Genomic DNA, 21,450 nt, shown 5'->3' on the forward strand with positions numbered 1-21,450 from the left:
CTAGACGGATCTCAGTTCAAAAGGTCATAAAAAATTCAACAGCAACATTTTTGAAAAGTCAGTGAAAGACAATCGCTGCTGAATTAAAATCTTCAAACACTTTAAATTGGACAAATAATGCTGGGCGGGTGGGGGGGTGCGGCATACTTAACTCCTAGGTACAAAACAAAGCAAAATCCCGTGACAATGAATTTACAATTCAGCTGAGGAGATTCAAACATAATCCAAGCTTACTGATAAGCTATAAGAGATTAAAAATACTGCAACATTTGGAACTCAGTTATAAACATTGCTAAGTATTTTCTTCCAAACGTGTAAAACTGAGCAGCTTTCAACAACAGTGTACGACTAGGATTTCCACAAATACAGCTCAGCAAAGGTTCATAAATAATTCATTTCCCTTGTATCATTTCTACTGAGAGAAAGAAACTTTGGCAAAGCCAGACATTGCCAGAAATCAATACTCTATACTCTCAGATACACCAGGGACACTAAGCACACTTTTGTCAATGGAAATGAGAGGGATCTGAAATCTTAGCCCAAGCACAAGGTCAGGCTTTAGAGTCACTCAGCTCACCTTCCGCTCTTCCGATTCCTCTTGTTCGGAGCCCAAGCTTCCTGGTTCCTCAGTCAACTTTGTGTCCTGAAAAATTTGAGATAAACGAACAGTATTACTTGTTTTCTTTAGATAATTAGCCTAAATTTGAAACGCATGAATATTTGACGAGGCACGAAAAGTAAAAGACTTAAAAGTTTATTTATTAGTCACAAAGAACAAAGAAAATTACAGCACAGGAACACGTCCTTCGGCCCTCCAAGCCTGCACCGACCATGCTGCCTGAATTAACTAAAACCCCCTACGCTTCCGGGGACCATATCCCTCTACTCCCATCGCATTCATGTACTTGTCAAGACGCCCCTTAAAAGTCATTACCTATCCACTTCCACTACTACGCCCTGCAACAAGTTCCAGGTACCCACCACTCTGTAAAAAATCTGCCTCACACATCTCTTTTAAAACTTGCCCCTCACACCTTAAACCTATACCTCCTAGTAATTGACTCTTCCACCCTGGGAAAAAGCTTCTGACTATCCACTCTGTCCGTGCGTCTCAATCTTGTAGACTTCTGTCAGGTCTCCCCTCAACCTCCGTCGCTTCAGTGACAGCAAACCAAGTTTCTCCAACCTCTCCTCATAGCTAATGCCTTCAACACCAGGCAACATCCTGGTAAATCTTTTCTGTACTCTCTCCAAAGCCTCCACATCCTTCTGGTAGTTTGGTGACCAGAGTTGAACACTATATTCCAAGTGTGGCCTCACTAAGGTTCTATAAAGCGTCAACATGACTTGCCAATTTTTAAACTCAATACCCTGGCCGACGAAGGCAAGCATGCCGTATGCCTACTTGACTACCTTTTTCACCTGCATTACTACTTTCAGTGACCTGTGTACCTGTACACCCAGATCCCTTTGCCTATCAATGCTCCTAAGAGTTCTGCCATTTACTGTATATTTCCTATCTATATTAGACCTTCCAAAATGCACATTTGTTCAGATTAAACTCCACCTGCCATTTCTCCGCCCATGACTCCAACTGATCTATATCCTGCTGTATCCTCTGATGGTCCTTGTCGCTATCCGCAAATCCACCAACTTTGTGTCGTCCGCAAACTTACTAATCGATCCAGTTACATTTTCCTCCAAATCATTTAGATATATTACAAATAGCAAAGGTCCCAGCACTGATCCCTGAGGAACACCACTATCTGTAACCCCCATGACTTGCCTGGGCTTGCAAATTCTCACTTACTGTCCTGTCTGGAGACAATACACATCTCTTTAACCTATACTACTGCTATCTCCACTCACATTGTCTGCATCTTTAAGACTCGAATAGCAGGTTAGCTGGAAAGACTTGCATTCTAATCAGTATTCTGTAAACAGTGTGTGTCTTTACATACTCTTCTCTGATCAGAACCTTCCACACACCTGAATAAGGAACACTTTCTGAAAGTTTGTGGGATTACTATCAAATAAACTGGTTGGACTTAAACCTGGTGTTGAGAGACTTCTTACTGTGAACACCACTTGTCACAGTCCTCCATTCAGAAACGCACCCTTCCACTGCTACCCTGTGTCTTCTTTGACCGAGCCAGTTTTGTATCCACCTTGCCAATTCACCTCTGATCCCATGCGACAACCAAGGCTTACATTAACACTTCAATGAAGTTACTGTGAAATTCCCCTAGTCGCCACAGTCCAGCACCTGTTTGGGTCAATGCACCTAACCAGCATGTCTTTCACACCGTGGCAGAAATTTGGCGCATGCAAACTCCACACAGATAGTGACCAATGCCGGGAATCAAACGCGGGTCCCTGGCGCTGTGAAGCAGCAGTGCTAACCACTGTGCTATCGTGTTGCCCATTGGATGCATCTAATCAGGACGTTTAACAGTTTTTCAGGTTATAGAAGGATGAGGCAGCACCGAGTAAAATATTGACAGACTATTACTAAAATGTCACAGCAGAACTCAGAATTTGCAGATCTTGACACCTGCTCATATGTTACCAGACTATGAGACTAAAGGCGTTCCAATTCTCCCAAAGTTATATACCTTTCCAATTTCATGCATAGCTTTACACAGATTGACTTGAACATCAATGTATAAAGGAAGGACATGCGGTGAAATGTGCAATAAAGCAGAATCCATCCCCACATCCAAAATACAGGACTAGTGAATTCCATATTGGACACTGCCATCTACACATTTTAACTGACTGGCAATGTTCTACCTTAAGCAATGCAAACTCATTTTTACAATCTCTGCACATGTAATCATGTAACATCTAGACAGCACTATGCTGATGCTCTTGTAATGTCATTTTAACAAGCATTGACAGTGTACAACGTTTTTACTGAGTAAATTAAATGGCTGAACGTAGACGCTGGTCAATAAATTCACCAGGATTATAAATCAGACTGATCCACGACAGCTGTCAGCACCTGAACTGCTGCAACTGCAGACAACGAAGTGTGAGAGATGTTAATCTTTCACCCAGGCAGTATTCCTCTATTTAGAAGTAAAGTGCAGATGCCAGCAAAATTCAGCAATAAGGGCACGAATGGAGAGTTCAAGAATTCGAGAAAGAAGGTGTGGGTGACTGAGTTCGGAGGGTTTTCATTCCTGCTCTTTATCCAGGAATTTGCATAAAAGTTGCATGGCAAGTATAGAATCAAATGCTGTCCCAGGCTTGAATGGTCGCCAACATGATGGTAGCGCTAAGACATAAAAAATCTTGCACTGGAATTGCATCACCATCAATCAGTATTGCCAGGAAAGAGGAGAAAAAGGGGCAAAAATCAACACTCAACAACTCTATAAATCAGACACACAGTTCAAATATTTTGGATCCTTTAGCACCAGCAAAAGACTTGATCTGTGCAACATGACACCCAGAGCACAAATAAATTGTTGATACTGAACGTTCTATGCAGAGCAAGTTCTACAATGTTTCACTGCCTTTTGTTTTACTGCTTCCTTCAGTGCGGTGACCATTCTGAATACATTCAATTCAAATTTTCTCTGCAGAAATGGATCAAAGATTCACTGCAAACACAAAGCCACTGATGGCAATATCGAGATTAACTTCTAATGCCTCAACTGCTTTCAGCACTTGACAAAATCTCATTAGTTTAAATGCCACATTTCATAGAACCTCCGGGCAGCTGACAGATTGCTCTCTGCAATTACAAAGAACTCATCAATAACATTTTTACTGAAAAGCAATTGAACGTAGCCTTACCAGACTACTTTCACATCAATTATTGATCTCACGATGCATCTACAATGTATTTTTTTTTGCCCCACTGTAAAATTATGAATTTATTTCATTGTGTGCTAACAGGCTACTCCACAACAAAATCTCTGAGCTGAATAAGTCTCAACTTACACAATAGTATCTTTATAAAGCTTGAAGATTCAACACCCCAATCATATTGCAGAACTATTTCTGCATGGGGTGGCACAGTGTTTAGCACTGCTACCTCAGAGATCCCAGGCCTGGGTTCGATTCTAGCCTTGGGTGACAGTCTGTGTGCAGTTTGCACGTTCTTCCCATGTGTGCATGGGTTTCCTCTGGGTGCTCCTGTTTCCTCCCACAGTCCAAAAATGTGCAAGTTAGGTGGATTGGTCATGCTAAACTGTACTATAGCATTCCATGGTGTGTAGGTTAGATGGATTAACTAGAGTAAATGTGTAGCGTTATGGGAATAGGGCCTGAGTAAGTTGCTCTGACAGACAGTCAGTGCAGATTCGATGGGCTGAATGGCTTCCTTCTGTACTGTAATACTACAATGCTATTCTTGAAGCGCTAAAATGAAGTACACTAAGTGTTCACTTAAAGCTGTAGCTGCATTCCTGAAAATCATAACTTTTAAGTGAAATTAAGTGAAGCATAGGTTCCCACAGGAATCAATGTTAAGGCTGGAGTTTGGCTCATCTCTTGTCTGAAACAAAATGTACAAGTTGAAACATTATTATACTTGAGCAGCAAACTGCATTCCTAACTGAATCTTCCCACTGCCTCAGAAAATCAGACAGTAAAATCAAGGACCTCACACACTCCGGATGTACTCTCTTCCACTTCTGTCAGGAAAAAGATACAGAAGTCTGAGGTCACATACCAATCAACTCAAGAATATCAGACTTTTGAATGGAACTACAATACACAAAGTTAACCTTTCCCTAACCCTAGTTCTGACTGCACTCTCCTTTCCTTCTCTATGAACAGTGTGTTTTGTCTGTGTAGCACACAAGAAACAATACTTTTCACTGTATACTGATTATATGCGACAATAATAAATCAAATCAAAAACTTGCAAAACAAAATTTATCACTAAATATAAAATAAATGCAATACACAAATTAAATTATTTTGACAAATAACAGCACTGTACCTACCACACTGCAGTACTTTTAGAATGATTGACCACACTCCATCAAGTAGCAAATGTTGGTCAGTGCAGTTAACAGCTACTGACTACCTTCCATCATGAGATGGAGCCTAGGACTTAGTGCGGCACGAGGAGTGAAGTTAGCAACGGAGCCAGATGCCGGAAGCAACTGAAGATCAGATGCCAAGAACTCAGCAAATATATTGACAGTGCCTCATGAATGACGTGAAAGTAAAACGGTGGCTGCTTTTCCGAGGCAGTGGGTAGATTCAGCTAGGAATGCAGTTTGCTGCACATGTATGGTGCAGTGTTTCAACTTGTTTATTGAGAACTTACTGTATATAAAGAGAGATGTAACAATAAAAAAACTAATCCTGCAATTTATTACTGTATGTGGTCTGTTCTAACGGAGTCCTTATCCAAGGCCTGTACAATGATTCATAACCCACATGCAATAGTCAGCAAACATTTTCCTGACCCACAGAATTTACCACCTCTCACTGAAGACAAAAGTCATGCTGGAGGATATTTCAACAGTTGCTGCAGCCCTCCACTAATCTTACTTAAATGGTCACCCTTCATGTGTCAACCCAGTTAATAGTAGCAGGTTATTCGGTCAGAGGCAGAAAAGCAACCAAGCTTGATCCTATTTTGTCATCATTTGACATTTCCACACATGCATCTGCCAACAGACAGCTTACATGACTGGTCTGGGATTTTTTCTGCATTACCCAGAGGAGCAAACTGCAGCATTTGACTATAATGCTGGAAGAGATAAACTCGCTCAGTACGCATCAGCAACAGAATGTGGGACTTTTCACAGGGTGTCTGGCTCAGCAAGCGATGCATCAATGAGCCATCAGACAAGCTCGTATGTATTGATGGTCTTACAAGAAGCTGATGACCTGTCCCACAGAGACCCTGATAGGAATGTCACCTGGCAACCCTCCACAGTACAATATGAGGAGCAAGAGTATAAAATTATTCAATTTCCTTTCTTGGTTGCGTCCCAAAGTCGTAGAATTGTTTCTAAAGTCACTGACAAATTATACCTGAATTTCTAGCTATTTGTTCACTAACATGAAAGTTATTGGAAAAGCAACCAGCATAATCAAGGACGTCTTGCACTCTGACATTCTCTCTTCCATCTTCTTCCATCAGGAATCAGATACAAAAGTCTGAAGTCACAAACCAATCGACTCAAGAACAGCTTCTTCCCTGCTGCCATCAGACTTCTGAATGGACCTACCTCACACTAAGTTGATCCTTCTCTACACCCTAGCTTTGACTATAACACTACATTCTGCACCCTCTCCTTTCCTACTCCTCTATGTATTCTATGAACGGTATGCTTTGTCATGTAGCATGCAAGAAACAATAGTTTGCACTGTATCCCAATACATGTGAGAATAATAAATCAAATCAAATAAGCAAAGCTAGAATTTCAGTCTAAAGGGAAAATGTCTTGTTCGTTTGAAATCAGTTGCACTGAATCACAAATATTGTCTGGCATTGCCCATTCATCAACAATAGCTGTTACCTTATTCACTTGCCACTGCTGAAAATCCAATGTTAGGTTCTTCAGCTCAGACACAAAGTCTCCTCGAATTAAACTTAATGCCTTGTCCAGCTCGGTTTTGTTCGCAGAGATCATACGTTTCATTGTTTGGTAGTGCTCATGAATATTCATAAGTTCCTTTAACAGACACAGATTTAAGAAAAAGGAAGCATTTTAATATACAAATACTTCATTCAAAATATATATTTAAAAAATCCCTTCTGCTGGCTTTTTTCCCCCCCTTAGAACCAGTCAAACTTTGCCCCTGCTGTCACCCTTAGCCTCAGCTGATTGTTCATGTTTCACGTGTGAATACAGCACAAGACCTACAGTGGTAGATTACAACAGTCTCCAATGATTTCGGTTGAAAAGCGTTCTCCAGCACAGTCTTACCTCCAAAACATCGACAGTAATGAGCTCAGACACCAGGTTAGGCCTCTCTCGAAAGTTCTCATTAACTGTATTCTGTACCTTTCTCCTCTTCTTATTGTAAGCAAGCTGGAAGAAAAAATAAAAGCAAGTTCTCAGGAGTGAAGTGCAATTTTTTTTTAAAGGAAATTTATTCTTATCTAAAATATTTGCACACAAAATTGATTGCCAAGTTTGAGAAAGTAACCAGTGAAAAACATTTACAACATAAATATCTACAGCATGACGTCGTAACTGGAAATGACACTATATCATAAACAAAGATTCAGCAATTCCCTATCAAACATCTCCATTTCCTATTTTAATAAACAGATGAACATAGTGTGCCTCCATTACGATAGGGACAGAAATTTGTTCTCTGAATGTTGATATGCCAGGATCCCAGGTTCACAGGTTCAATTCCCGGCGTGTGTGACTGTTTGTGGAGTTTGAACGTTCTCCCAGTCTGCATCCGATTTCTTCCCAAAGTCCAATGCAGGATAGGTAGAAAGGCCAGGCTAAATTGCCCCTTAGTGTCCCAAGATGTGAATCCATAGAATCCCTAGCGTGTAGAAAAGCGCCGTTTGGCCCATTGAGTCTGCAACGACTCTGACAAAGGATCTAATCGAAGCCCAAGTCCCACCCTATCGCTGTGACCCCACACATTTGCTCCACTGGTCCCCTAACCTACACATTTTTGGATTCTAAGGGGCAATTTAGGTTAGATGTACATTAGGTGGATTTGCCATGGTAAATGTGCGGGGTTACAGGGATAAGGCCTAAATCAGATGCTCTTTTGGGCAGCTGATGCAGACTCATTGGGCCAAATGGCCTCCTCCAGCACTGTAGGGATTCTACACTGTACTAAATTTTCAATAGAAGCAGAATTAGGATTCAATAATTAACACTCACCAATGTTGGCATTGCTGTGAAATGGAAGGCTTTGTCATTTAGGAGCTTTCTCAGAACATACACAGCATCAAAATGTTCTGCATTCACCATTTCCTCTTGGCAACTTAACACCTCATCCCAGTATTTCAATGCCACTCTTATCTGCACAGAATAAAGATTTAACTGTTCATTATATAAATATTTGTAACGGTATTAAACTCAAACTCCATCATGGACCCAAGCACTGAGAAGGGGAAAATTACCTGGGGCTTCCATCACGGACAGGTCTAAGACTCGGCCCATGACTTGATTAGAATGATGCAGAGGCAAAATTCAAATAAAACCAAGCCATGTGCAGCTAAATGGAAAATAACAATTGAACTTACAGGGGACTACACAGAAAGCACAGCTCAGAACTATGCCCTTCAGTACAGCTGGTCTATAATAATGTTTATGTTCTAAACATACCTCCTCCTAGTCTTCTTCATTTAACCTCATCAACGTATCACTTTATTTCTTTGTCCCTTGTGTTATCCATCTTTCTCAAGTTTGCTGTTACCAGAATTACCCCCTTACTATATTGTAACCAGTCTCTGCAAAGAAAGACTCACATTTTCATGACACCAGACGTCTCCAAGCGCTTTGAGACATATGAAGTACTTTCTATTTTAATAGAATAGAACTGACAAATTAAGTTCTTTGAGAAGGTGACCAAAGACGTGGATAAGGGTAAAGCAGTTGATGTGGTGTACATGGGTTTTAGCAAAGCGTTTGATAAGGTTCGCCATGGTAAGCTACTGCAGAAAATATGGATGCATGGGATTGAGGGTGATTTAGCAGTTTGGATCAGGAATTGGCTAGCTGATAGAAGACAGAGGTTGGCGGTTGATGAGAAATATTCAACCTGGAGTTCAGTTACTAGTGGTGTACTGCAGGGGTCTGTTTTGGGGCCACTGCTGTTTGTCATTTTTATAAATGACCTAGATGAGGGTGTAGAAAGGTGGGTTAGTAAATTTGTGGATGACACTAAAGTCGGAGGAGTTCTAGACAGTGAGGATGGATGTTACAGTTTGCAGAGGGACATAGATAAGCTGCAGAGCTGGGCTAAGAGGTGGCAAATGGAATTTAATAGGAAAAGTGTGAGGTGATTCACTTTGGAAAGAGTAACAGGATTACAGAATATAGGGCTAATGGAAGGACTCTTGGTACTGTCGACGAGCAGAGAGATCTCGGGGTACATGTGCACAGATCCCTGAAAGTTAGCACCCAGGTTGATAAGGTTGTTAAGAAGGTGTACGGTGTGTTAGCTTTTATTGGTAGAGGGATTGAATTTTGGAGCCGGGAGATCATGTTGCAAAATTACAAAACTCTGGTGCAGCCGCACTTGGAATATTGCATACAGTTCTGGTCGCTGCATTATAAGAAAGATGTGGAAGCAGTGGAAAGGGTGCAGAGGAGGTTTACCAGGATGTTGTCTGGTATGGTGGGAAGGTCTTATGAGGAAAGGCTGAGGGACTTGAGGTTGTTTTCGTTAGAGAGAAGGTTAAGAGGTGACCTAATTGAGGCATACAAGATGATCAGAGGATTAGATAGGGTGGACAGTGAGACCCTTTTTCCTCAGATGGTGATGGTTAACACGAGGGGACATAGCTTTAAATTGAGGGGTGATAACTATAGGACGGATGTCAGAGGTAGATTCTTTACTCAGAGTGTAGTAAGGGCGTGGAATGCCCTGCCTGCAGCAGTTGTGGACGCGCCAACTTTAAGGGCATTCAAATGGTCATTGGATAGACATATGGATAACATTGGAATAGTTTAGGTTAGATGGTCATTAGGTTCGTTCCACTGGTCGGCGCAACATCGAGGGCTGAAGGGCCTGTACTTCTTACACTGTAGTCATTGTTGTAATGTAGGAAACACAGCAGCTAATTTACACACTGCAAACTCCCATAGACATCAATGTGACAATGAGCAGATAACCTATTCTTTTGTCATGTTAATTGAGGGATATTACTGACAAAGTTACTAGGGAGAACTTCCCTGGCTCTTCAAAGTAGTGACATGGAATGTTTGACATAATAGTTGTTAGACTAGTAATCCAAACACCCAGGACAAAATCTAGGGACCGAGGTTCAAATCCCATCATGGTAGATGGTAATATCTGAATACAATATATTTTAAAAATCTGGAATTAAAAAGAATGATGATCATGAAACAATTGTCATAAAAATGCATCTGGTTCACTAATGTTGTTTAGGAAATCTGCCTTCCTTACCTGGTCTGGCCTACATGTGACTCCAGTGCCAAAGCAGTGTGGTTGACTCACAAATGGAGGGCAGGTGGGGATGAGCAATAAATGCTGGCCCAGCCAGCAATGCTCACATTCTGTAAATGAACTCCACCCAAACAGGTAGATAAGGGCTTGGCTTAGTACCTCATCTGTAACATGGCAACTCCATAGTGCAGCACTCAGTCAACCCTGGGATAGGAATTGAACCTGGGGCCTTTGTCTCAGAGCTGTGAGTGCTACCAACTGAGTCATGGTTGACATTCTGAGTAAAATAGAATTGGTATTACGCATAATATTTCTGGCTCCAGTTTTGCTCTCCCCCATAATCTACTGGCCATGAGAAAGGGAAAAAGCACAAGTCTCCAGTGATATTTACAATGGTGCAATAAGGAAACTGGTAGCAACAGGAATAACCACTCAACAGATTTTAGGGTAATGTTCAGCTTACCTTTTCCTTTGGCTGACACAGCTGTGTATTGTAGAGTCCGTAAAGAAGGTACAAGCCTCCAAACCGGATCTGAAAACTATAAGGGGGGAAGAAATACTGACTTGCCATGGCTAATGCTTCCCTGGTGAACTTTCTGCCATCAGTTATTCCCATCTTTCCACTAAAAAAGAACAAAGGTGTTTAATGTCAGCTCTTTACGTGCTTCCATGGATTTCAAAGTTATGTACATGCATCAATAATTGAATCTACATATTATTCAATACCATCTCTACACCAAAGGAGAAGAGGGACACGACAATCCCTGTGACAGGATGCTGTGCTTAACACTAACATGGAGACCAACATTCCCATGCTGCTGCTGGAGATTTTCTCTTAGCCCGAGGAAAAGGAGTTGTGCCGTTGAAAAATATTACAATTTTAAATGTCATAGTTCGCTGCGAGGGAAATTTCCTGGTGCACTGCCATTGACGTTTGTCACCTATTTGGGAACATTGTATTCAAATCTGAAGCTCTTGGAGTTTTTGTCCTAAACCAGCCACTAACACAAAGAGCAGCAGAAATAAAAAAAAGGTAAAATCATTAGGCCATTTTACCAACAACTTGTTCCTATTCAACTTCACAGGAGAAGTAATTTGATATTTCCATTCATATTGGCAGGAAGAACGCAGAGAGACAATAAAGAACAAAGGGTATAATCGTAAAGGAATGCAGATGTACAAGGATCTGAGTGCAAATTTGCATTCAAGGTGGCAGAACAAGTTGAGAGTGCATTTAATAAAGCATACAGCATCCCAAGATTAAGGATAGCATCACGGTGGTAGCAAGGGATGATATTGGAGCCAAGGAGCAGAACGTGGAATCGTTGTGGGTAGAGATTAGGAACAGCAAAGGGAGGAAGATGCTGGTGGGTGTCGTCTATAGGCCCCCGAGTAATGATCTGGAGGTGGGGCGGACTGTTAACGCGCAAATAAGTGCGGCGTGCAGGAATGGGACGGCAGTAGTTATGGGGGATTTCAATCTGCATATTGATTGGTCGACCCATGTTGGACGCGGTGGGCTTGAGGAGGAGTTCTTGGAATGCTGCCGGGATAGTTTCCTGGAACAGTGTGTGTTGGAGCCGACGAGGGAGCGAGCTATCTTGGATCTGGTGCTATGTAATGAGGCGGGTAGAATTAGGGAGCTTGCGATGAAGGATCCTCTTGGGGAGAGTGATCATTGTATGGTGGAGTTTCTGGTGCAGATGGAGGAGGAGAAAGTGGGTTCCCAGACACGCGTACTTCGTTTGATTAGAGGGGAGTACGGTAGGATGAGAGAAGAATTGGCGAATGTGGACTGGGGGAGCGCGTTGGAGGGAGGGTCTGCTGAGGAGCAGTGGAGGATCTTTAAGGAGATCTTTCTTGGTGCTCAGCAGAAATTTATTCCGATGGTCAAAAAGGACAGTAGGAGGAGAGGTAATAAGCCGTGGATAACGAAGGAGGTGAAGGAAAGTGTTAAATTAAAAGCGGAGGAACTTAGAGTAGCTAAGAGTAGTGGGCGAGAAGAGGATTGGGAGAGGTTTAAATGTCAACAAAGATTGACAAAGAAGTTGATAAAGAAGGGTAGGAGAATCTATGAAGCTGGGCTAGCGCTTAATATAAAAAAGGATAGCAAGAGTTTTTATAAATATATAAAAAGGAAGAGGCTGGCTAGGGTGAACGTTGGTCCTTTAGAGGATGAGAAAGGGGACCTAGTGGTAGGGGATGGGGATATGGCTAAGGTATTGAATAACTTTTTTGTTTCTGTCTTCACGGAGGAGGACGTGAATAATTTGCCGGGTGTTAGCGATGGAAAGGTGGTAGGACTGGAGGGTCTTAATGACATTACTGTTACTAGAGAGGCGGTGCTCGACAGACTGGAGGGGCTGATTGTGGACAAGTCCCCAGGACCGGATGGAATGCATCCGAGGGTTCTGAAAGAAATGGCAGAGGTGATAGTGGATGCCTTGGTGGTTATTTTCCAGACGTCGCTGGATTCCGGGGAAGTGCCAGATGATTGGAAAACGGCTAATGTTACGCCGTTGTTTAAGAAGGGTGCCAGGCAAAAGGCGGGGAATTATAGGCCGGTTAGTTTAACGTCTGTGGTAGGTAAAATGTTAGAATCTGTCATTAAGGAGGAAATTGCGAGGCATCTTGAAGGGAATTGCTTGATAGAGCAGACGCAGCACGGTTTCATTAAAGGGAAGTCGTGTCTGACAAATTTACTGGGGTTCTATGAAGATGTGTCTAGGGCGGTGGATAGAGGAGAGCTGGTGGATGTGGTCTTTCTTGATTTTCAGAAGGCGTTTGACAAAGTACCTCACAAGAGGTTATTGCAGAAGGTCGAGGGGCATGGAGTTGGGGGTAGGGTGTTAGCGTGGATAGAGGATTGGTTGTCAAATAGGAGGCAGAGAGTGGGGGTCAACGGGTGCTATTCGGATTGGCGGATAGTGACTAGTGGAGTGCCCCAGGGGTCGGTGCTGGGGCCTCAGCTTTTTACCATTTATATAGATGATCTGGAGGAGGGAACCGAGTGTAGGGTGTCGAAATTTGCTGATGACACCAAGATTGGGGGAACGGCAAATTGTGCGGAGGGTGTGGAGAGTCTGCAGAAGGATCTAGATAGGCTGGGCAAATGGGCCAGGAAATGGCAAATGGAATTTAATGTTGGCAAGTGTGAGGTGGTCCACTTTGGTAGGAATAATGGTAGGAAGGATTATTACTTACGTGGTGAAAAACTGTAGCAGGCGACGGTGCAGAGGGACCTCGGGGTCCTTGTGCATGAGTCGCAAAAACCCAGCTTGCAGGTGCAGCAGGTGGTCAGGAAGGTGAATGGGATGCTGGCCTTCATAGCGAGGGGGATTGAATATAAAAGTAGGGAGGTCTTGCTGCAGCTGTATAGGTCATTGGTGAGGCCGCAGCTGGAGTACTGTGTCCAGTTTTGGGCGCCGCACCTGCGCAAAGATATTTTGGCCTTGGAGGGAGTGCAGAGGAGGTTTACTAGGCTGATACCGGAGTTGAGGGGGTTGAGCTATGAGGAGAGGCTGAATAAACTGGGCTTGTACTCGTTAGAGTTTAGAAGAATGAGGGGAGATCTCATTGAGACGTATAAGATGATAAATGGGATGGATAGGATAGAGGTGGAGAGACTCTTCCCACTCAAAAAAGACAGTAGGACTAGGGGGCACAGCCTCAAGATAAAGGGGGGGGCGGTTTAGAACGGAGTTGAGGAGGAACTTCTTCACTCAAAGGGTGGTGAATCTCTAGAATTCGCTGCCCGTTGAAGTGGTGGAGGCTGCCTCGCTAAATATTTTTAAGATGCGGGTTGATGGGTTTTTGATAAGAGAGGGGATTAAGGGTTATGGGGAGAGGGCGGGAAAGTGGAACTGAGCCACGACAGATCAGCCATGATCTTATTGAATGGCGGGGCAGGCTCAAAGGGCTAGATGGCCTACTCCTGCTCCTATTTCTTATGTTCTTATGTTCTTAAGATTTATTAATAGGGGCAAACAGTGTGAAGGCCAAGAGATTATGGTAAACTTGTACACAATGCTAGTTTTCCAGCATTTTATGCTTTTGATTCAGATTGCAGCAACTGCAGTAATTTGCTTTTATCTTCGTGATCAATACCTGTAAGTTCATTTACACTGATTTAGAGTACAAGTAGCACCACATCTGATATGATCTACAACAAGGATTCCCAACTAGGGGAATCTGCCAGGTTATCTGACAAAAATAAATTCCCATAGGTATAGCTGAATGATATCGGAGTCTGCCATGGAAACCAGCGCTTAACCCAGAAGTCCACGGTCCCTGGTCCACCATGTTGGCAAAGAGAAGCATCCAGCCTCAGCATCCAGCTCGTTCGCAGCAAGACAAGCGGGAAGGAGAGAGCTGGTAAGCTGTTAGCACCATTAGTCTTGTCAGCACTATCAGCTCCAATAACACTTTCCTAACATTGGTGTTAGTTTACTGGCTTCAGTATAACTCTACCTACCTCAAGGAGTGCCTGTTCAACTCAGTGACACGTTATACACTACTAACTTCAATATAACCCTCAAAGTTGGCAACAGTCTACTAACTTAAGCAGTACTAACTTCAGAGACAGTCTTAACATCATTATAAAACTAAGACATGTATGCCAATCTCCCAACTTCAGTTACACTCTTTCACCTTCAACAGATCCCTACTAACTTTACCCACAGTTTACTCAGCTTCATAATGGGTGGCACAGTGGTTAACACTGCTGCCTCACAGCGCCAGGGACCTGGGCCCAATTCCAGCCTTGGGTGACTGTCTGTTCGGAGTTCACTCAGTGTCTGCATGGGTTTGCTCCAGGTGCTCCAGTTTCCTTCCACAGTTCAAAGATGTGTGGGTTTTAACTGGCCATGCTAAATTGCCCCTTAGTCTCAGGGAGATTAACAAGTTAAATATGAGAGATTATGGGGATAGGCCTGGATGAAAACAGTGCAGACTTGATGGGCCAAATGGCCTCTTCTTGCACCGTAGGAATTCTGTGATTAACATTCTAAAAAAAGCAGGGTCAAGATAAATTACTAAGATAGGAAAAACTTGTAAACAAACAATGAAAACAAGATATGGATTTATTTTTAAATTTGACACGCCACATCTTGTTTTAAGTATTTTAGGATACCCAAATTAATACTTATTTAGTAAAGATCAATATTTACAAAAATGTCAAATCCTGACTTCACGCTAGGTGAAGTCTGAGCTTTTGCTATACTTAAATTTTAATTACAGTAGAAGTATAGAACACTGACACCACCAAATCATTGAGAAGATGGTTGCTTGAACATGCCTATTATAGTTGGTGATAACATTAGCTCTTGGATTTGCCCTGAACACCCATTTGGTTAAGGCAGAGCATCATTGTGGTTGAGCTATTTAATGCCAGGTTTGTTGGTGCTGCCAGACCTGCTGAGTTTTCTGCTTTGTATTCTGACCATGACTGGAATGGGCTCACGTATTTTCTAGGTGAGAATTGAAACAGGTTCAGGCATGAGGCACTGCATGGCTGAGTATACTCAACACTCAGTGTCAACTCTCACATGAATGAAGGTCATTTAGGCAAGATATTGATGGCCAACCACCACTTCCAAAAGTTGCAATCCATCAGCAACCAATCTGTTCAGAGGGTAGAACTGTCCAAGAAAGTAAAAGGTTCTTACTAAAAGATAGTGGAGAACTTCATGTCCCTCCAGATGGCGGAGAATTCCTCATAGCGCACGCTTTCGGTTTGCTGAAAACGCAACAACAGCCTCTCAAAATCAGTCTTCAAACCAGCTGTCAATGACATGTTTACTGCAATGTCTTCAATCACAGATAGCCTATGAGAAAACAAAGATCAAATTAAATAAGATATGCTTAAAGATGAGAATAAAGTGATGGTGGGACTTGGGCTGAAATCCCAATATTAGTCATTTCAAGTTTGGAAGTGAAACAAATGGCATTGCCATTGTGTGCATAAAACATGGCTTATCTACTTTTCAAAATAACACAATTATTATCTGACTGAGCCAGTGAATAGTTTCACTTCCACAGTGATTGGTAGATATTAACCAAGGTTTTTTTTGTTCTCCTCCTTAACCCAGGGGCACTAAGGTCAGCTAAATCAACAAAAGTTAGCAGTGTACAATCTTGCTAGTTAAATGGCTCACCCATACCCTGTTTTTACTATTCACAGCTCTATTGCTTGTTACACGCTAGCTGGGCACAAACTGCAATCGAACCTTCCCTCCCTGTGTGGCTCAGCCACTCAGTGACATGAAAATTATTTCAATATGATGAATCAACTAAATGCTGAATTTACACAGTTATCTTGCTAACTTGTTCCTCGCTTCCTCGGTGTAGTTTGAACATTGAGGATTGTCATCTCAGTAAAATGTAAGTGAAAAATAAAGATAGATGTGGCCAAGGTCTTTGATATTGTGCACATTCTCAGATCTTTTTCTAAGCAGGGTTCCAGTCAGTGACTGCGTTGGGTACAGTCACAAACTAACATGTCAGACAGCACAGTGTTATCAAGTAATGGGACTTGGGCTGAAAGCTTAATAATTAGTCATTCCAAGTGAACCAAATGGCATAACCTTTCCCGATCCCTCCTGCCAACACTTAAAACTTACAATCAACACCATTTGTTTATCACAGAAAGCAACAACATTTTGTACATTCTCCCCAAGGGTTTCTTCCAGGTGTTGATTTGCTCCCACACTCCAAAGATGTGCAGGTTAGATGGATTAACCTGCTAAATTGTCCCTTAGCATCCAAGATGTGTAGGCCAGGTGGATTAATGTTTGGGGTTATGGGGATAGGGCAGGGGAGTGGACCTTGGTAAGATGCTCTATCAGAGAGTCAGTGCAGATTCAATAGGCCGAATGGCCTCCTTATGCACTGTTGGGGTTTCATGATTATATTGAAATTAGAAAACTCATTTTAGAGGCATGAATTTAAAATGTAAAAATATCAATAGCCATGAATTATCAACAGACTATAATCATTCTGCCACATCCGCAAACATCACCTCAAAGGGGTTTCCATTTTTAACTGAGCAATGAGGGGTCGCGGGTCTCATAAGTTCCTAAGATATACATGCAGAATTGGGCCATTCAGCCCATTGAGTCTCTTTTGCTGTTTGTTCATGGTTAATACATTCCTCATCCCCATTTTCCTGCTTTCTCCCCATAACTCTTCAACCCATTACCAATTAAAAATCTGTCTAACTCCTCCTTAAGTTTACTCACTGTCTCAGCATCCACTGCACTTTGGGGTAGCAAATTCCACAGATTCACAACCTTTTGGGAGTAGTAGTTACTCTTCAACTCTGTTTTAAATTTGCTACCTCTCATCCTAGAATGCCCCACAGGAGAAAGCATGCACTCCATGTCTACTTTTATCGTCTTATATACCTCAATTTGATCTCCCTTCATTCTTCTAAATTTCAGAGAATATAGGCCTAAGTTGTTCAATTTCTCTTCATACGACAAACCCCTCATCTCTGGAGTCGATCTAGTGAACCTCCAATATAATCAAGTGAACTGCCTTCAATGCAACAACATCTTTCCTCAATAAGGGGATCAAAACTGTGCACGATACTCCAGCTGCGGCCTCACCCATGCCTTGTATAGTTGCAACAATACTTCCTTACTTTATATTCTATTCCTTTAGCTATAAATGCCAACATTCCATTCGCTTTATTATCTGCTGTACCTGCACGCTAGTGATTTTTTTAAAAAATGCAGATGTTGGAAATCAGAAAACATTGGAAACATTCATCACTCAACTGCCGTGCAGAGAAGAGACAAGTTAGCATTGCAGGTGCAGACCTTTCTTCAAGACCTCTGTTTCAATGAGCAGAACTTCTGCAAAACATTAACCTGCCTGAAGCTAAACCCGTTTTTACCGAGCAAATCTTCGCATTTATCGCCAGTCCCCAATGGACACAGCACGAATGACACAGCAGGGAATTGAACACGTCACGGTCAGTGAAATAAAGTCAGAAAATGTTGAAAAAAACGTAACAGATCTGGCAATACCCGCAGAGAGAGAGAGAGAGACACCTAGTGCTGCCACACCTGATGAGTTCTCGCACCATTTTCTGTTGTTATTTCAGATTTGCAGCACTTCGCTTTTGTACTGCCATTGGGAGGCATTTGTTTCGGTCAAAAGTCTTCCACCCATCATTCGCAGGGATACAGCACAAGAGAAATCAACACATTTATACTAACTCGTTGTAAGCCTCATTCGGAGGGCAGACACCATAGGTCAAATGGCCTTCCCCTGCTGTGTCAATAATTAATACTGATTTTCCTGACACTGGCATCCTCGCGAACGTCCTGATGAGTGCAATGTGAAAAACTTCGACAAAATGATCGCCTTTGTCAATAGTGCTCAAATACTGTGAAAGCAACCCACCACTTCGCCTCTATTTTTGGGGGGGAGAGAGCTGCTTGAACCTTTCAATGGTTTGAGGTACAGGCTGAAGATTGGGACAGGGTTTTGTTTGGGATGGGATGGGATGGGATGGGGGCGGTTACACACGGTGAAGACCTCCCCACTGCAAATGGCGGCAGACACAGGCTCACAACGGCGCTCCCCACCCCCCCCCCCGCGAGCCTCTTACCAAAGTCAGAGTCAAAAACAGGCCGCTCTATCCCAGCCCGGACCGTACTTACCGGCTGTGCGGTCTCACATCCCCGGCATCGATTTCGCCTCAAGCCTCCAGCAGCCAGGCTCCCCCGCCCCGCTCCGCTCCGCTCGGAGCCTCTCGCCCGCCGCCCCGGCTGCCCTCCAACAACGGCGCCTCCGAGCGGCCAAACTCCGGAAGCGCGGTCCCGGCTTGTGACCTCCAGAGGGAGCCCTCAGCACAGAGCAAAGGGAGGAAACACAAACCCATGCGTGCTTAAATCAACGCACGCCCAACCGTTATTTGGAGCAGGATAAATAAACATTAATGAACACTTACATATGAAGACAGTGTGGGCAGCACAGTGGGCAGCACTGCTGCCTCACAGCTCATGAGAGAACATCATCCATCAGGTTCACAGTGCATACACTTGCAACTCAGTCAACGTTGTCTACCTGATGTGCTGCAGGAAAGAATGTCCCAAAATATTTTCCCTGAAGTTTTCAACGACCAAAACCGTAGAGGATTCGTCCTTGGCATTTCAGGACGTACACAACATCCATGGCAGTAACAGTCTTGCATTTGGCATGTTCGGTGTAGGTGATCAAGTCCCAAATGATGTTCTCCAAGAAAACCTTCAGGACTCCATGGGTTTCTGCATAGATGAGGCCTGAAATGCGTTTAACGTCCCCACGTCGAGTGAGCTGACAGTTATTCCATTTGGCATCGCCCTTCGCAAGACCTCTCCCACCTTTACCTCTACCAGACATCCCACCCTCACAAATGTTCACATTAGCTGTTAGTGCATGGTACATTGGGGAGACCATACAGACACTACAACAACGGATGAATGAATACTACTCAACAATCACCAGGCAGGAGTGTTCTCTTCCTGGTGATGAACACTTCAGCAGTCACAGGCATTCGGCCTCTGATCTCCAGGTAAGCACTCTCCAAGTTGGCCTTCATGACACAGCACAGAGTTGCTGAGCAGAGACCGATAGCCAAGTTCCGCACACATGAGGACAGCCTCAACTGGGATCTTGAGTTCATGTCACACTATCTGTAACCCCCATGACTTGCCTGGGCTTGCAAAATATCACGAACTGTCCTGACTGGAGACAATGCACATCTCTTTAACCTGCACATAACCCTCTCTCTACTCACATTGTCTACACCTTTAGGCTTGATTATCTGTAAAGACTCGCATTCCAACCATTATTTTATAAATTGGAGTTTGTGTTTTTATATGCGCTGTTTGTGAACTGAAATCTTACTCACCTGATGAAGGAGCAGCGCTCCGAAAGCTGGTGGCTTGTGCTACCAAATAAACCTGTTGGACTTTAACCTGGTGTTGTGAAACTTCTTACTGTGTTTATCCAGTCCAAAGCTGGCATCTCCACATTATGGTCTCACAGCGCCAGGGACCCAGCTTCAATTCTTGCCAAGGGTGACTGCGTGGAGTTTTATATCCTTCCTGTGTCTGCATGGGTTTCTTCCGGGTGCTCCGGTTTCTTCCCACAGTCCAAAAATGTGTGGGATATGTTGATTAGCTATGGGAAATTGCCCTTTGGAATCAGGGAGATTAGCAGAATAAATACATGGGGTTATGGCCTGGGTGAAATTGTTGTCAGTGCAGGCTCAATGGACCAAATGGCCTCTTGTTGCACCACAAGGACTCTATAATTCTAAGAATACAAACTGTAAAAGCTATTTTTACTTTTTATATTATTTGTCAAGAGGTTGCAGGCATTTACTGCCCATCCCTATTTACCCTTAGAAAGGTGGTGGTGAGCCAACTTCTTGGAATGCTTTGCAGTCCATGTGGCGTAGGTACACCCACAGTGATGTTAGGAAGTGATTGTGATCCAGCGACAGTGAAGGAAAGACGATTGAGTTCCGAGTCAGGATGTTGGTGACAATCCTGTTCATGTTTAAGTGCATTTATTAGTGTCACAAGTAGGCTTACATTAACGCCGCAATAAAGTTACCATGAAAATCCCCTATTTGCCACACTCTGGCACCTGTTCAGGTACACTGAGGGAGAATTTAACATGGCCATTGCACCTAACCAGATCACATTAGGTGTTAGTGCAAACAGCGACATGGCCCAAAACCCCATGAGAGGCGGGAATCAAGATTCTCGCAATGAGGTCTCATTTCCCATATGGCCATGCCCTTTGCCTGTGATGTAATGAGGTCCCTGCTCACAAAGGTGGAAACATCACTTCAATAAACCTTCATAGATTTAAATGTCATTTCGGGGATTTCCTGCAATATTTTCCCCCTCATATTGGGGGAATTAGCACTCATTCCTCGCTGACATAATGTCACATTAGTGAGTTTATAACAGAGGAACACTCCTGGGACACAAAGGTAAGTATAGCCCTCAGGGGGAGAGGGACATGTCTAGGCAGTGCCCTGGTATTCCCCCAGCGGTGCCATACTGGGAGTGTGAATGCCACTGCTATGTTGGTACTGCCAGGGGTGGGCCCTCTGGGGAACCCCATTGGGGGATTCTCCTTAAGTGTGGTGGGGAGGAATGTCCCAAAGCTTCGGGGGCCTGGTGCTTGTGTGGGGGGATGAATGCTTGTGAGGGGTGGGGTTCACTCTGATGCTTGTGAGGGAGGCAGGTCACCCTGATGCTTACGGGGGGAAGATGGCCCTAATGTTTGTCGGGGGAGTGTTGCCCCTGAAGCTTTGGTGGGGGGGGGGTGGGGTGATGATAGCGGCACAATTGATAT

General features: G+C 43.4%; 2 protein-coding genes across 3 annotated transcripts in view; both read right to left on the reverse strand.

The window, feature by feature from the left end:
• The window catches only part of snapc1b (small nuclear RNA activating complex, polypeptide 1b), a 33,187-nt gene extending 14,363 nt beyond the window's left edge, over positions 1–18,824 (reverse strand). Inside the window, exons 1-7 of one of the 2 annotated variants that reach the window (XM_080202398.1) lie at positions 18,756–18,824; positions 15,753–15,911; positions 10,550–10,709; positions 7,833–7,973; positions 6,906–7,010; positions 6,495–6,650; positions 578–643 (exon numbers count right to left, since the gene is read on the reverse strand). In XM_080202398.1, coding sequence (XP_080058524.1) covers positions 578–643; positions 6,495–6,650; positions 6,906–7,010; positions 7,833–7,973; positions 10,550–10,709; positions 15,753–15,880 — 756 coding nt within the window. In that variant the 5' untranslated portion in view covers positions 15,881–15,911; positions 18,756–18,824. Of the gene's footprint in view, positions 1–577; positions 644–6,494; positions 6,651–6,905; positions 7,011–7,832; positions 7,974–10,549; positions 10,710–15,752; positions 15,912–18,703 lie in introns of both variants that reach the window. The other variant, XM_080202399.1, reaches the window with a different exon arrangement.
• A 385-nt stretch (positions 18,825–19,209) lies between these two features.
• Positions 19,210–19,476, reverse strand: LOC145352357 (histone H4-like). Its single transcript, XM_080202109.1, has one exon. It carries the CDS (start codon positions 19,474–19,476, stop codon positions 19,210–19,212), a length of 267 nt encoding a protein of 88 aa, XP_080058235.1.
• Positions 19,477–21,450: the final 1,974 nt, after the last annotated feature.

Source organism: Carcharhinus amblyrhynchos, chromosome 14 (assembly GCF_965287045.1).
Source record: "Carcharhinus amblyrhynchos chromosome 14, sCarAmb.v2.hapA, whole genome shotgun sequence".
Taxonomy (NCBI): domain Eukaryota; kingdom Metazoa; phylum Chordata; class Chondrichthyes; order Carcharhiniformes; family Carcharhinidae; genus Carcharhinus; species Carcharhinus amblyrhynchos.